Source organism: Monodon monoceros, unplaced genomic scaffold (assembly GCF_005190385.1).
Source record: "Monodon monoceros isolate NGI ecotype Baffin Bay Population unplaced genomic scaffold, NGI_Narwhal_1 Super_Scaffold_14, whole genome shotgun sequence".
NCBI lineage: Eukaryota > Metazoa > Chordata > Mammalia > Artiodactyla > Monodontidae > Monodon > Monodon monoceros.
Window position 1 is genome coordinate 58,763,473 of NW_021703770.1, and position 15,918 is coordinate 58,779,390.

Sequence of the window (15,918 nt, forward strand, 5' to 3'; positions counted from 1 at the left end):
ACAGGCACTGTGCTAGATGCTGGAGAGGAAAAGATGAGGGAAATCTTTGTTCTTGTCTTCAAGGAGCTGAGGTATACTGGAAGAAACAAATAATGTGTAGTGATAAAAATATGTTTAGATATATATAAAAGAGAATAACATACAGTGGGTGCTGGGGGACGAGATGAATTTTACAGGAAAATAGATGTCAAGAAGGGGTTGTTATAAAAAAAGAGAGGACATAGCTGGAAGAGAAATCATGTTTTGTGGTTCTAGAATCTGTCCTATTCAAATTGCTCAAACCTGACCCTGATGACTTTGAAAGCATTATCCTTTTCTGATGGTTGAATATTTGACTTCAGTGGTTCCTGGTAAAGACACATGGATAAATCTGTTGCTTTGTTTAAATCAGCTTCTAATAGGACCACACCTCTTTAAATATCTATTTTTTTCAACTCCTATACAAACATCTCATTTTAAAGTTAAATCCCAAGATCATAGATTGACATGTGGATTTCCATGCCACTCAGGTGATTTCATGTCCTGATGCTATCTACACACCTTGAGCAATTGAAAGTGCTGATTCAAGCTCCAAAACAATTTTCTCTCTGATAATTATGGCTTCTAAAAATTCATTCTAGGGACTTCCCTGGTGGCGCAGTGGTTAAGAATCCACCTGCCAATGCAGGGGACACGGGTTCGATCCCTGGTCCAGGAAGACCCCACATACCGAGGAGAAACTAAGCCGGTGCGCCACAACTACTGAGCCTGCTCTCTAGAGCCCGAGAGCCACAACTACTGAAGCCCGAGCACTCTAGGGCCCGTGTGCTGCAACTACTGAAGCCCATGCCCGCGCACCACAACGAAGAGTAGCCCCTGCTCGCCACAACTAGAGAAAAGCCCGCATGCAGCAATGAAGACCCAATGCAGCCAAAATAAATAAATAAAATTCAAAAATTAAAAAAATAAAAATTCATTCTAAGGGTTGGTGGGTGGGCCGGGACGCTGTGGCCCCAGGGCTGGGGGCGCCCAGGCAGGTCAGCTGGAAAAAAAATAAAAAATAAATAAAAATTCATTCTATTTGGGGTTTAAATGTAACACGCCCATGGTCTCCTAGTTAACAAGTGGATAACCAGAGACTTAAAATCCGTTATAAGAAAAGTTATGGAGATAAAGTGGAGATAAAGTGGATAAAAGTGGAGATAAAGTTTTCAATTAACTTTAATGACCTGAATAAGAGGGAATGACATTTCTGAACACTTGAGAGTCATTTCTAAAAGCATAAACTCATCTATTTATTCCAAAAGCATTTACTTCCACCCCCTAGCTCTTGGATGCTGGGACTACAAAGATGAATGAGCTACAGAGCCTGGCCTTAAAGAATGTACTGTTTGGCATGTGGAATCAGGCTCAAAAACACTCTAATGTACCTACTATGTCAGAAGAGAGAGCAGAACAGCACTGACCTGCTCAGAGGAGGTAGAGAATGCTTTCAAGGAGGTGATTTCGGAATGATCTGAAGGACGACTTGCTCTTTGGGTGAAAGGAGGATGGAATGCAGGGCACAGATGTGGGAGGCTTGTCCTTTGATACCGCTGGGGTGAAGGGCATGTACTCTTTTATTCAACAAGTATTTGAATGCTAGGCTTGAGCTAGAAGTCATTAATCAAGGACTGATGCAGATTTAGGGAGGGAATTGGCAGAGGTGAAAAGAGGGAAGGAGCATAGGAAAGAGTTCCAGGAGGAAAATGTAGCAGGTAGCTGATCTCTTTCCATGGGAGATTTAGCGCATGCCAGGTCCTACTTAAAGGGCTTTATACATACTATCACATTTAAATACATGTTATCACATGTTATCTCCTGTTGGACAAAAGAATAAACTGACTCATTGGGTAAGTAACATGTCCATGGTCTCCTACTTAGTAAGTGGATAACCTGGCCTGGTTATCTAATTCGAACGCCCTTGCTTTTAACCACTGTGCTATACTGTCTTCCCAGCTGTTCAGGAGAACTATCGGTTTTACGTGATGACTGAAATCACAGGCCTGGTAGACATTTCTCAGGCGGAGAATCGATACTGGGAAGCAACCCTGGGAATAATAATGCAAATGGATAAATTTGTGAAAACACAGTAATAATTCTATTTCTACACTTACTTTATTGCCACATTATTTATGATGCCATTTACTAAATGGAGTGTTGAATTTCACTGGGCTTAACTGGGTTGAAGTTATCCAGACATCAGTAACCCACATCAAAACCAGGACGACTCAAGAAGTAATTCGAGTTTTCTGGCACTCCTGCCTCAACAATCTAGAATCTAGGGCACTGTTCTAAGATGATCCTCCTTTTTGGTTCGAAGGGTTTCTTTTTTATGATTTTTTTGGCTGAGGAGGCTGTCTGGCCACGCTGCGGATCTTGGAGTGCAGGTGATTACTGATCACTAGTGTTTTCCGGGCGAGACAGTGGCGCTAACCCCCTCCCCTTTCCCCCCCTTCCCCCTCCTCCTCCCAGGCTGGAAAGGTGCAGGATCCGCTAAACCGTGCTTCGCACAGTGGCGGCCGGAGCAGACGCGGGATGGTCGCGCGCCCCCAGCAGAGCAAAAGGGGGCAGCGAGAGAGCCTGGGGAAGGTACGGGCGGGGAATCGGGGTGCGGACACCACCTGGAAAGAGCAGAGGTTCAATTGGGCGGGGGAGGCATTTGCCGAGTGCAGGTGTGGAAGAGGCTGCCCCAGGCCCACCCTTTGCAGCCGAGGGGGCGGGGAGCCGGGCCGGAGACCCGGAGACTGCGGACGGGGCGCAATCCTTGGGCGTTCCCTCGCCCTCCTTCCCAAGGCGCCGGGGGATGGCCCCTCGCCCCGGGGCCCGGCCTGCCGGCGCCAACACCGCAGCGCCTGTAGCGGCCGCCGCTGCGGCGGCCTGCCGGCCGCCAGGGGGCGGGAGCGGCCTCGCGAACAATGGCCGCGCTCGGCCGCGGACCTGCGAAAGGAAGAAGGGAGGGAGGGCCGGCGCCGGCACGCGGCGCGGGTCTGCGGGGGCCGGGGGCGCGCGCGCCCGGCAGGCTGGGGAGCGAGAGCGGCTGCGTCGGCGGGGGCGCGCGGCGCGGGCCCGGGAGGGCGCGGCGGGAGCGCAGGGGAGGCGGGCGGAGGCGGGGGGAGGAGGCGGGGGGCGGGGAGCCCGAGGGTTGGAAGCCGGCAGCGGCGGCGGCGGCGGCCGAGCGGGGTCAGTTCTCTGTAGTGTTTGCCAATGTTGGAGTCGTCTGCAAAGTGTCCCCGGCGAGAAGGTAAATACCCTTGTGGGGGGCGTCCGGAAGGCCCCGACTTCCGCCCCGCTGGTGGGGGAGACAGAGGGCGCTGGGGAGCCCTGCGGGTCCGCGGCGCGCGGCGAACCCCGAGAAGAGCGGCCCCTTCGCGGCCTCCCCTCCCCCGCGCCTTCCCTCCCTCCTCGGGCTCTCTCCGGGCGGGAGGGGGAGGGGAGGAGGATGGCGGGGGCTGGGGAGCCGGGGAGGAGACGAATGAATTGGGGGGGGGGGGGGGGGTGGGGGGGGGGGGACGACACAGGTGTCCAGAGGGGAGGAGCCGGGAGGAAGGCGAGGATGCCGGCACAGACGGAGGGTGGAGGGGTGGAGGGCTGGGGGGGGGTTGCGGCAGGGACCTGGGAGGTGGGGTCGTTGTGGCCGCGGTGGGAACGGCCGGAAGAGGGGACCATGGGTGGAGCGACGGTGCCGGAGAGGGAGGGGGAGGGTCCCTGTGGGGGGGAGGGCAGGACTGGGGAGGGAGGGGGGTCAGAGGAGGGGAGATGGCGGGAGGCCCATCCCTGAAGGGTCTGCGGGCCATGGGCCTGGGGGCGCAGGGGGAATGGCGGGGCGGGGGCGCGCCGGGGGCTGGTGGTGGTGGCTATTTCTGTATAATGGGCAAGTGATAAATACGTAACGCGCCGAAATGGGGAAGGTAGGTGGGGCAGAGGGGGCAAAATATATCCTATGACAGGCAAGTTCGGCCGTGGCTCTTACGAACTACCACGGTGAGGGCTCGGCTTAAAGGGGTGGTTGGCAGTTAGTGACCTTGCCGAGGTGAAGGCAGTTGGGCGAAGAGACAAAGATCAGTTACAGAATCCGCTGTGCGAGGGCAGAGCCTCCAGCCCCTCGCGGGGCGGGCCGGGGACTGTGTGGGGATTGTGTCGAGGCGGGTGTTCCGCGGAGGCAACTGAGGAGACGCTGAGCTGGGATTCTTCGGGGGGGGGGGGAGGCAGGGATAATGGCCTTGGGTTCTGGAAGTCCCTGGAAATATGTGCAGAATTTTGCACTTGGGCGGAGAATTTTCTTCGGAAAGGTTCTTTCCTTGGCGTGACGTCCCGCCGCCCCTTCCCCAGAAGGTTTAGAACTACTTGGGTAGAGAAGGACCGTTCACTTAGGGAAATGTACTGAAGGATTTTAAATTGGGTGGTTCCTCCAGAAAGGATAGAGACGATCTTTTAAAGGTGTTTCACTGTTAGCTGAAAACCTTTATTTTTAATGTTTGATTTCACAATTTTGAAATTTGAACTTCTTCTGAGCATTACTTCTCTTCTGATGCATCCTTGTGATTTAAGGGAGCATGATGAACATTTGAAATCAAAATTGTGATGGGCAGGCGGGTTAATAGTAACCTTGTAGGAGAAAAGATTGCAGCATTGTTCCTGGTGGCTATTTCTTCTCCGTCCTTGCTTTCTTAACATGATTCACACATACTGTTGTGAATTGAGCTGTAGTAGGAAAAAAAAATCTTTTTTAATAAAGCCATCAATACCCAGACATTCTGCATCTCGATTGTTTTGTAAAATGGCAAGTTTTTCATTTTTCACTTTGCCTATGTTTTACTGCAAAACAGAGATAACACATACCACTTGAATTGTAGATTTGCTGCCGTTTGCAGCAGGCCTGTATTAGATTTGTGAAACACTTAAACGCCAAACTATGTGATGTCTGTGTTTTTTTTTTTGTCCTGCTATGTTTTCAGCCCAGGGCACCATTGCCACGTTCCATTGCATGGCAGTGTAGTTGAAATTTATTCCTAAGTGATCATTAGTTGGTAGGATATAGTGCAGATTTCCTCACACATCACTAAATTTTTCCTTAAAAACCTGTGTTTTGTATTTGTAAAAATGTTGCTGTATAATCCAAGTATGTACTGTTAACTTCAGATATACTGCCACGTAATTTTTTCTTTTTAAAGATTTATTTATTTTTTGGCTGCGTTGGGTCTTTGTTGCTGCGTGTTGGCTTTCTGTAGTTGCGGCGAGCGTGGGCTACTCTTCGTTGCGGTGCGTGGGCTTCTCATTGCGGTGGCTTCTCATTGCAGAGCACGGGCTCTAGGCACACGGGCTTCAGTAGTTGTGGCACGCGGGCTCAATAGTTGTGGCTCGCGGGCTCTAGAGTGCAGGCTCAGTAGTTGTGGCACACGGGCTTAGTTGCTCCGCGGCATGTGGGATCTTCCCAGACCAGGGATGGAACCCATGTCTCCTGGATTGTCAGGCAGATTCTTATCCACTGCGCCACCAGGGAAGTCCCTGCCATGTAATTTTTAAGTTTCAGTTTTTTATTTGGAAGTAACTTCAAGTTTACAGTAGAGTACCAAGAATAAGAATAATACAAAGAATACTCATGTAACCTTAACTCAGAGTCACCAATTTATCATTTGATTTCTCTCTGTTACACACACATAATATTTTTTTCCTGGATCATTTGAGGGTCAGTTATATACATCATGGTCTCTACTCCTACTTACTTAAGCATGGAAAACCATATAAATTAAACATTTTAGCTTACTTGGCTTGCCTGGAATGAAATTCTAGGAAGGAGTGGCTTGGTCTGATTTTCAACAAAGAATAAGAATATCAAAAATATCAAAGGTGTTCATCACCATTATTAGTATATAAATAATATAGGAATTGAGACTGAGTGGTTTTCCTGTGTTAGGATCAGGTTCTGGAAGATACAATTGACTGGTGTGTTGGGGTTTTTTCCTTGTAGTTAAACTCCTCTTTACTTCTATTACTCTGTTTTCTTTTCTTTTGTATACTTTGAGCACTGGATATCTGATCATTTATGTATGCAGATCATAATAAAGAAGGGGGAAAAGTCTAGATATTGCAAAATTGGATTTTGTTAATATTAGACCAAATAGTGGGAGACAGGCTTAATATAATCAAATCATGTATAGATATACTTGTGCTTCTTCTAGATACTCAAGAAAATATTAGATGAGTGTCTAGAATCCATAGTAATTATAATTTATATTTGTGTATGATTGATTTTGAAGAAATCCCTGAAGTTCTATATAGAATCCTTGCCATTATGTTGTTTTAGAGGTCAAGCCCTTTGTTAAGGAACATTTTTAAGGAGTCGAGCTTTTATTTATAGTTTAACATATAATGGAAAGAAGGGGACTTTGAACCAGACAAAACTGAGTTTTAATCCTAGCAGTGTGACTGGGGAAGTAACCCAACTTCTAGAAAAATGGGGATAACACCTGCATCCCAAGGTGATGAGGATTAAATGAGCTAATATAAAAATGACAAAATATGGCACCTGGTATATATAAAATTGGTGTCTGGTAAATGTTAGTTTCCTTTTTTTCTTAGCTGGTATTATGTGGGGTTTTTCACTGGAATGGTTCATGGAGTGAGACTTCTATATACTTAGAATATTTCATAGGCTCTTAGGAGATAGTAAAATTTATACTAAATAGTTTTGATTTTCTTACATAAAAATAATTTTGGGGGGTACCTACTTTTAAAAAGAAATTAAAATGAAAAGCTTTTTTTAAAACACTTTTTAAGGAGCCCATGAATTTTTTAGAGTAAGAAGCTTTGAGTTGGTATTTAGTTTTGTAGTAGTTTGGAGTGTAAGAATGGGGATAGTAAATGTTTTTGCTTTTCATATTGTCAGGTAAGACATTTAAGAGAGGATTGCCTGTCAGTCGTGGGATGGGTGCCAATATAAAATTTATAGATATGTTAATTTAATAATGCCATTTTATAAAGCAGGATTTAATTGTTGAGGATTTTATAGATTTAATTTTGCACAGCTTTCAATTAATCAGATGAGCAAATTGTAATTCATAATAAAAGCAGTGAGTGATATCAGCAGTACATTTCAGATACCTGTTGGACCTTTAATTCTTCATGAGTGGCAAGTCTTCTCCAGTGAGTAGTGCCTTCTCTCCATAAACCGCCCTGCCTGTTTTCATTTAGTAGCTTGGAATCTGGAACTGCATGTTCTAATGTGCCTGACTGGATATCGCTGTAGGGCATTTTTGGGACATGTGAATAGGTTTTTCTAAAAGTACACAGTTGTAATTGGAATGAATGGTAGCTGGAAACTTTTGACAGAAGAGGAAGAGGTGGATTTTATGAAACTGTGGGTAGTATAAAATGCTCTGCATTTTATTGATATGACTTGATATTTTATCAAATTCTTTTAAATATAGGACAGTAGACCTGGCATGTCTTTAAATAAGACATGAAATGTTGAAGAGATGTGCCACTGTGGGCATTCCAAATTGCCTGTGGTATAGTTATAATCTTTATATTGATATAGATCTAATACAACTTGTTTGTGGAAAATAATATGTTCAGAATTTTTATCCAGTTACCTTACAGAGTACTGTTACAGACATATTAGTTTCATGTTTTAACGTATACAGATTTTTATAATTGTGAAGGAAAGGCTTACGGAATATTTAAAATTGTATGGTCAGTTTTGAGTGAATACGTGCTTTCATTTGTGCTTTTTCATAAAACTGCTTTATGTATACCAGAAGATGAGAACTTTAAAAAATGTACCCCTATATCTTATTGTGCCTACTTCTCAGGATCAGCCACTAGTATTACCAAATTCTAATACTGAAGAAACACGTACAGGTCTATAGACAAGGGTTTGTAATTTTTAGAGGCTTACATAAAATAAAAACAAAATGAGATTTCTCAAATTTGGTAAATTCTTACTAAATAATGTTAAATTCTGGAAAATAAGGGACGTTAGATCACTGAGATGCTTTTAGTGGTTTGTTCATGTTCTAATGTCCAAATGAATTGTTTTCAATTAAAAAAAAGAAAACTAGTTAGGTTTGTAGTTTTAGTTGTAGATAGTGTATTTTAATACCATTTGATTAATGCTACACTTTTTAATGATGTCATCTTTTGAATAGAGTGTAAATGTTTAAGTTTCATAATTTACTCCTTTCAAATTCTGTTACTCATTTGCTCATGTTGAACAGGGAATTGACTTTTTTTGGTCTACCTAAATATATTAATTAATACCATAGAATTATAGAATTTGAGTTGAACGGAAGTATCTTTATTTATTGTTACAAATTACCCCAGAAATTAAGAACTTAAAACAAATATTATCTCAGTTTCTGTGGGTTAGAAATCTGGGTGCAGCTTATCTGGGTGCCTGTGGTTCAGGGTCTCTTAGGAGGTTGCAGGTAAGCTGTCTTTGGGGCTGTAGTCTCATCTGAAAGCTTGACTGGGGGAAGATCTGCTTCTGAGTCATTCATGTGACTCTTGACAGGATTCAGTTCCTTGGGGGGTACTGGACAGAAAGCCCCAGTTTCTGTTGGGCTGTTGGTCCAAGGTGTCCCTCAGTTCTTTGTCATGTAGGTCTGACCACAGGGCAGCTCACAATATGACAGCCAGCTTCCCACAGACCAAACAGGTGAGAGAACGAGAGCAGGTGACACCCAGGAGGGAAATGATGGTCTTTTTATAACCCAGTCTTGGAAGTGGTAGCTCATTATTTCTGCTGTATTCTATTTGTTGTTTGCCTACCAAAGAACTTACATTTACTTTTTAAAGATTAAAAAGAAAAAAAAAAAGGGAAGAAAATAGAAGCAAGAGAAAGAACTCAAAGATACATAAAGCAATTTACCAAAACTCAAAAGGTAATCTCCTGAAGGGGTTTCCCTGGTGGCACAGTGGTTAAGAATCTGCCTGCTAATGCAGGGGACACAGGTTCGAGTCCTGGTCTGGGAAGATCCCACCTGCCATGGAGCAACTTAAGCCCGTGCACGTCACAACTACTGAGCCTGCGCGCCACAACTACTGAAGCCCATGTGCCACAACTTCTGAAGCCCGTGCACGTCACAACTACTGAGCCTACACTCTAGAGCCCATGAGCCACAACTACTGAAGCCTGTGTGCCACAACTTCTGAAGCCTGCACACCTAGAGCCTTGCTCCACAACAAGAGAAGCCACCGCAGTGAGAGGCCCGCGCACCATAACAAAGAGCAGCCCCCACTCTCAGCAACTAGAGAGAGCCCGTGTGCAGTAGCGAGGACCCAATGCAGCCAAAAATTAAATAAATGAATAAATAAATTTATATATAAAAAAGGTAATCTGAAGAGCTTGGACTAAAACTTAAATTCACTGGTGCTCAGTTCTTGTGCTATTTCTACAAATGTGATTCTCTTGGAAAATACAAAAACTGGTACAGATGGTGAGGTCACTATTGTAAGAAATAATTGAGGAGCTTCCCTGATGGCACGGTGGTTAAGAATCCTCCTCCCAATTCAGGAGACACGGGTTTGAGCCCTGGTCCAGGAAGATCCCACATGCCGTGGAGCAACTAAGCCCATGTGCGGCAACTACTGAGCCTGCGCTCTCTACGGCCCGCGAGCCAAACTACTGAGTCCGTGTGCCAAACTACTGAAGACCGTGCTCCTAGAGCCCATGTTCCTCAACAAGAGAAGCCACCGCAATGAGAAGCCCACATGCCACAACGAAGAGTAGCCCCCGCTCGCCGCAACTAGAGAAAGCCTACATGCAGCAACGAAGACCCAATGCAGCCAAATATAAATAAATAAATATTTTTTAAAACAAAGAAATAATTGAAAATTTTGAAAGTCATTTTGAATTGACTCTAGTTTGTCATTTTGAAAAAATTGTAGCCAAATATATATATATACACACACACACATATGTATATTCATATGGTATCTGTGTGTATATATGTATTTCCAGAACCTTCGCTTCTGAGGGAAAGTTCAGTATTAAAAATTTTATAGCATAAAAATTTCTACACAAGTGATTGGATTTAGCTCTTTTGGTATATGTCAAAATTGTGTTGTTGCTTTTTAGATAATTTTTTTTGGGGGACTGTACATAATTTTTAATGTAACTTTTCCCATTACAAAATCCCATTATTTATTGTTTTATTTGGGTTTTCCTGCCCTTTTTTTTTTTTTTTTTTGTGGTACGTGGACCTCTCACTGTTGTGGCCTCTCCCATTGCGGAGCACAGGCTCCGGCTGCGCAGGCTCAGCGGCCATGGCTCACGGGCCTAGGCGCTCCGTGGCATGTGGCATCCTCCTGGACCAGGGCACGAACCCATGTTCCCTGCATCGGCAGGCGGACTCTCAACCAGTGCGCCACCAGGGAAGGCCCCTGCCCTTCTTTGATATCTAATTTTAAATTAAGTGTAGAAGACATTTGCTATATGAAAAGAAATACAACCATGGCGAGGAGGTTAGACCCATAAGGAAACAAATCCAAATGTAACAATGGGGTGTGTCAGGATGGTAATTTTCTTTTCGAAAATTTTATGTAAAATTTTGATATGCATGCTATTTTTATAATGATGATAATAAAATCAGAAACAGGAAAAAAAATGCAACTAGGTAATCTTACTATGTGCTCTTTTCCATACTACCTAAGAGAATATGTGTGTGTTACATCTTCTTTAGGCTTAATTTATCTTATAGAGGAGGGGAAGAAAGCTGTTTAAAACGTTACTGGAGCAAGGGAAGTATATATTAAATATTAATCTGAAACTTTTACATTGTTTTAACAGCTTCACTTTTGCTGAAATTGTCGTAGAACTCTAGAACCAGAAGGGATTTTGTGCAGCCTAGATCTGCACTGTCCAGTATGGTGGTCACTAGCCACAGGGTGGCTATTTAACTTTAAATAACATTAAAGAAAATTTAAAATTTACTTTCTCAGTTGTTCTAGCCACATTTCAAGCGCTCAGTAGCCACATGTGTCTAGTGGCTACCGGTTTGGACAGCGAAGATATAGAACATGTTTGTCATCATAGAAAGTTCTACGCTGATTTCGATCTACTCTATTTTTTGTATTTGATTTTGGTCACGGGCATGTGTTTAAAGTGCTAATCATTGCGATTACCAACTAAGTTGAACTTATTTCTTCATTTTCATTTTCTAGTTTTTGGAGCCGTGAGGGATACAGCAGTTTGGTCAATATTGTTTTAACATGCTTCAAATAAATCAGGTGAGTTTGTGTTAAGGCATGTCACACTTATATGGTGCTTGGGCCATAAATCGTGGAGCATTTTAACTCAGCTTTTCTATAACCATAACCTACCCACTGCTTTATAGAGCAGTTACATGCTATATATTCATCATAGGAAGACTGCAGGGCAGGTTGTGTAAGGATTATAGCGATAGTCCTGAAAGTTAAGTTTTAAGTGTGCAGAGCAGAAGGTTTTTCTGTTCTTTTTGATGTCACATCTCCAGGACTTGTTGATGTGTTCAGAATGCTTACAGTTGTGATCTAGCTTCAGTAGGTGGCAGTTCTGCAGACCGAAAGCATTTCTAGTGACACATCTTGCGAAGTGGTTGTATCAGTGTGTTAAAAAAAGAGTCCTAGGGCACTGGAAAAGGCTGGAAGAAAGTGGTCTGCTAAATAAACTATAGCATACAATGCCTTAGACTCACTGTAGAAATATTTTTCTTAGGTCTTGACATTTCTCCAAGAACTGTATACATTTAATCTTATCCTTTCTGAATAAAAAGGGCATTGTATCATAACTATAATATTAGAAAGCACTTTGATTTATTTCACATTTGCAAATCAAGAGAGAAGAAAGTAATTTGATTGCAAGAAGTAGTTAATTCTTTTGTGATTTGAGGAAGTAATACATGACCCCTCCCAGCCCCCGCCCCATCTAGCTCACTTGGCCTAAGAAATCTCCAGTTCCTGTGTATCACACACCATCTCTAAGCAAATGACTTCTCAGTTTATACCTGGTCTAGACTTCTTTTCTGAGCTCCAGACTTAGGTAGCAGTTACCAACTTGATCTCTTAACTTGGATGTCTTTATGCATCTCAGACTTAACGTGTGCCCAGGAAACAATCTAAATGCTTCAGTCACACTAGACTCTTTCAGGTCTGAGGTTGAGCCAGGTCGCTCCAGCTTGACCTCTTCTCACCCACCCCGTGCTTGGTTCACTTGACTCCCAGGCCTAGGATTTGCCTCATAGCACCCTGCCCTTCTATTTAATGACATCCTGACATTCAAAGTTGTATTAAAATATGTAATATTATTTAATGTCTGCCTTCCTTGTTAGATGTTGTGCTCCGTGAAGGGAGTGACTTTGCTTGTTTACTCCTATATCCCCAGGGCCTAGGATAGTTCTTGTTGTATATGATTTTCATGTATTTGCTGAACGAGTGGATGAATGGTGCCAGGGTTGTCACTAAAGCAAGGAGATCTCCATCCTTGTCAGCAGTAACCACATAATTGTGTTGTCCGTTTTGGTATTATATGATGCTGCTTTACACAAATGCCATTAATGTAAAATCTCTCCCTTATGCACAGTCCTTGATTTTCTCCTTGAACTAGACAGTTTTCTTGTGCCACAAGTATTGCTTTCATCAGTGACGTTACTAACATGGGCTAAAAGGAATCATACTGTGCTTAGTGCTTCCTGTGCCTTCATGGTTGCTGTCAAGTCCCATTAGATGCATTGATGGAGCTTTATGAGATGTGACATACAAACTCTGCTGTAGGTGTGAAGTTCCCCCCAAGTGACTGTACAGATACCTGCCATTAATTATATGGGTACAGTTATTCTACTATAGACAGATGGAAATGATCATTTTATGTAAGGCAACATCATTGAAAATTATAGTTTATAGATTAGTCCTAATGAGGATTTACTAACCATCTGTGCTACTGGTTGTGTTGAACCAGGCATTGCAAACAACTCCTAGGCAGTGTTCTGCATGGCCACAGCAGCTCCCTGGGCTTTGGCTAGAAAGTGTCCACAGTGCCTGGAGATATGCATGCTTTGCTTGTTAACAGATACCTGTTCCTTGGCTTGCTTGCTTCAGGACCCTCTCTTGACTAAGTTTTTAAAACTTTTCAAGTCTGAGGGGAAAAGCTAACCTAATTTGGAATAGTAGAACTTATAGAGAAGACTTTGTTTTCATCCAGACTTAAAAGTCACATGGAATTCTTAAACATATGAGTGATTTTTCTGTTTTATTATGTTCACAGTGACTGCTTTCCCATTAGAGGTTTCTCAAGGTAAATGTGAAAAGGCATGAAAAGGCAGTTGAAGCTGACACTCATCTTGAAGCAGTTGAGATTTTTACTGCATAATTTTCAATACTGTCTTTAGGATTAATAAATAAATTTGGGGAGGTCTTTTGTTAAAATGCCTGAATAGTACTAGCAAATTATTCCATATGTGTTCCTAGAACTAATTAAAAACTAGGTTATTGAATACTAAGTTACTTGGTATCCTTTGTGATATTAATTCTGCCTGACATTATTATTAGGGAACATAGGAATGTTCCATGTTCGGCTACCATAATGACACATCTGCCTTTAAATTGTGCTCCTCATTTTTACTTTTGCCTTTTAAGAGTGTGTGTTCTTATCCATGTACAATTCATGTAGAAAAATTAGGTGGTATAGATAAGTAAAAAGGAAAAAAAAAATCACAAGTAATTCCACTATTCTTTTACAGAAACAATCACTGCTAACATTTTGGGGTGTATACCTCTAGATTTTTTTTCTATGCAGGTATGTTTTTATGTGAATATATGTTATTTTAAAAAAGTGGTATTAGGTAATACATAATATCTGAAGTGACTTAATCCATAATTTGGAAGTACTAAGAGTTATTTAATCAAATCCTTATTGTTGGACAGATTTTGTGTTCTAGTTAGTGCCACAGTTAGTATTTTTTTTTTTACATATACCTGTGTTCCTTTGTCCATTATTTTCTTGCAATTAATTATTAGAAATGGAAATACTAGTCAAAGGAGTATGCAGATTTTAAAGATATTTGATGCATAAATACCAAAAATACAAAATTATATCTATTAGAAGTTTATCAGGGGCTTCCCTGGTGGCACAGTGGTTGAGAGTCCGCCTGCCGATGCAGGGGACACGGGTTCGTGCCCTGGTCCGGGAAGATCCCACATGCTGTGGAGCGGCTGGGCCCGTGAGCCATGGCCGCTGAGCCTGCGCGTCCGGAGCCTGTGCTCCCCAATGGGAGAGGCCCGCGTACCGCAAAAAAAAAAAAAAAAAGGTTATCAGAATGGCTGTTTCCTTATTTCCGTGACAAATTTTCAATCTCCATTAATCTGTCTGACAAAAAGCGATATTTTAATTTGCATTTCTATGATTTCTTATATTTGTTCTTTTGTGTTTTGTCTTTTGTGAATTGTGTCCACTGTCATCTTTACCTTTTATTTGTAAAAATTCTTTGGATTATATCCCCTTGAGAGTTTATAATCATTAGTTTGTAGTTTTTTCATTCATTACTCAACAAGTAACTAATGGTAGCCTGTTTCCCGGATACCACTAAGTAAGAGTTTGGTGTATTTTGACCTTTCTCCCTGATGATTAATTACAAGCCCCTAGGGAAAGGAAACTCATTTGAACATTAAGCTGTAGCAAATATAAATTGAGAAGGCCCATGTGCTGTGAAATACTATTTAAAAATTAGTGACCGAAATAGGGAAAATGTTTTGGGATTAGTTGGTGAGGCACACTTGACCGGGCAGTGTGTCCTAAGGTGTTGGGAAGTCTATGTTAGGCAGCTGTAGCCTTGGGAGAGCCCAGCAGCCAGGGATTAACAGAGGTTTAAGTAGTGGTTCCTTTTAAAGAGGTTTGGTAATCGCCGTTAGGAACACAGAAGCTAAGGGGAAGCTTTTTTTTTTAATATAAATGTATTTATTTTATTTAATTTTGGCTGTGTTGGGCCTTCATTGCTGTGCGTGGGCTTTCTCTAGTTGCCGCGAGCGGGGGCTACCCTTTGTTGCGTTGCACGGGCTTCTTATTGCTGTGGCTTCTCTTGCTGCAGAGCACAGGCTCTAGGCGCGCAGGCTTCAGTAGTTGTGGCTCGCGGGCTCTAGAGCGCAGGCTCAGTAGTTGTGGTGCACGGGCTTAGCTGCTCCGCGGCATGTGGTATCTTCCCGGTCCGGGGCTCGAACCCGTGTCCCCTGCATTGGCTGGCAGATTTTAATCACTGTGCCAACAGGGAAGCCCTAAGGGGAAGCTTTAAGGCCTGAATCAAGTGGAATAGGAGAACAGGGAGGACAGAACAATTTCAGTGCCAGAAGAGCGGAGAATCCTATAGGGCAAGAGGGAGCCAGGTGTTATACAGAAAGAATAAAGTTGTATCAAGGTGTACTGTAAAGTGTAAAGCCAGTGTTTGGTCATTAAGAAACAAAAAGCTTAGAGTTTAAGGGATAATGATACTATCCTACAGGTTTGTTGTGAAGAGTAATTGAGATAACAAAGGCCAAATGCTTAGTGTTGGTTCTAGTACTCTTGCTACTACTGTTGATAGTACTATGACTGGTATTATTGCTATTGTTGCTCTGGAGATTGATGAGAAAGGAGGGCAGACATTTAAGTTGGTCATTAGAGTAATTGTTGGGGGGAGTGAAGCACTTTGGACATGTCTCAAGCCCAGGTCAGCTACAAGTGCTCTCCTTCTCTTTCCTGCCATGTGCACTGGAAACTCTATCCTTTTTGCTTTTAAAAGCTGCTGATACTTACTCTTAGTTTTTCTCCAAGTCTGGCTTTGGAGTAGGATCTATTTACAATCTGCCTATCTCTCTTGAAGTCATAGGATTTAGTGTACAGTTACTGGATTAAAAAAGTAGGGAGGTTAAAATGTATAAGAAGGATGTTGG

General features: G+C 42.9%; 1 protein-coding gene across 9 annotated transcripts in view; it reads left to right on the forward strand.

Annotated features, from left to right (window-relative positions):
• Positions 1 to 2,494: 2,494 nt before the first annotated feature.
• The window catches only part of STAU2 (staufen double-stranded RNA binding protein 2), a 308,045-nt gene continuing 294,621 nt past the window's right edge, over positions 2,495 to 15,918 (forward strand). For 3 of the 9 annotated variants that reach the window (XM_029222763.1, XM_029222755.1, XM_029222759.1), the window contains exons 1-2: positions 3,158 to 3,262; positions 11,185 to 11,250. Coding sequence is in view for 4 of the 9 variants with exons in the window: in XM_029222764.1 (XP_029078597.1) it covers positions 11,233 to 11,250 (18 nt within the window). In the remaining 5 variants the exon portion in view is untranslated. Of the gene's footprint in view, positions 2,611 to 3,157; positions 3,263 to 8,657; positions 8,678 to 9,330; positions 9,354 to 11,184; positions 11,251 to 15,918 lie in introns of those variants that run through there. The other 6 variants (XM_029222764.1, XM_029222761.1, XM_029222758.1 and 3 more) reach the window with 6 other exon arrangements.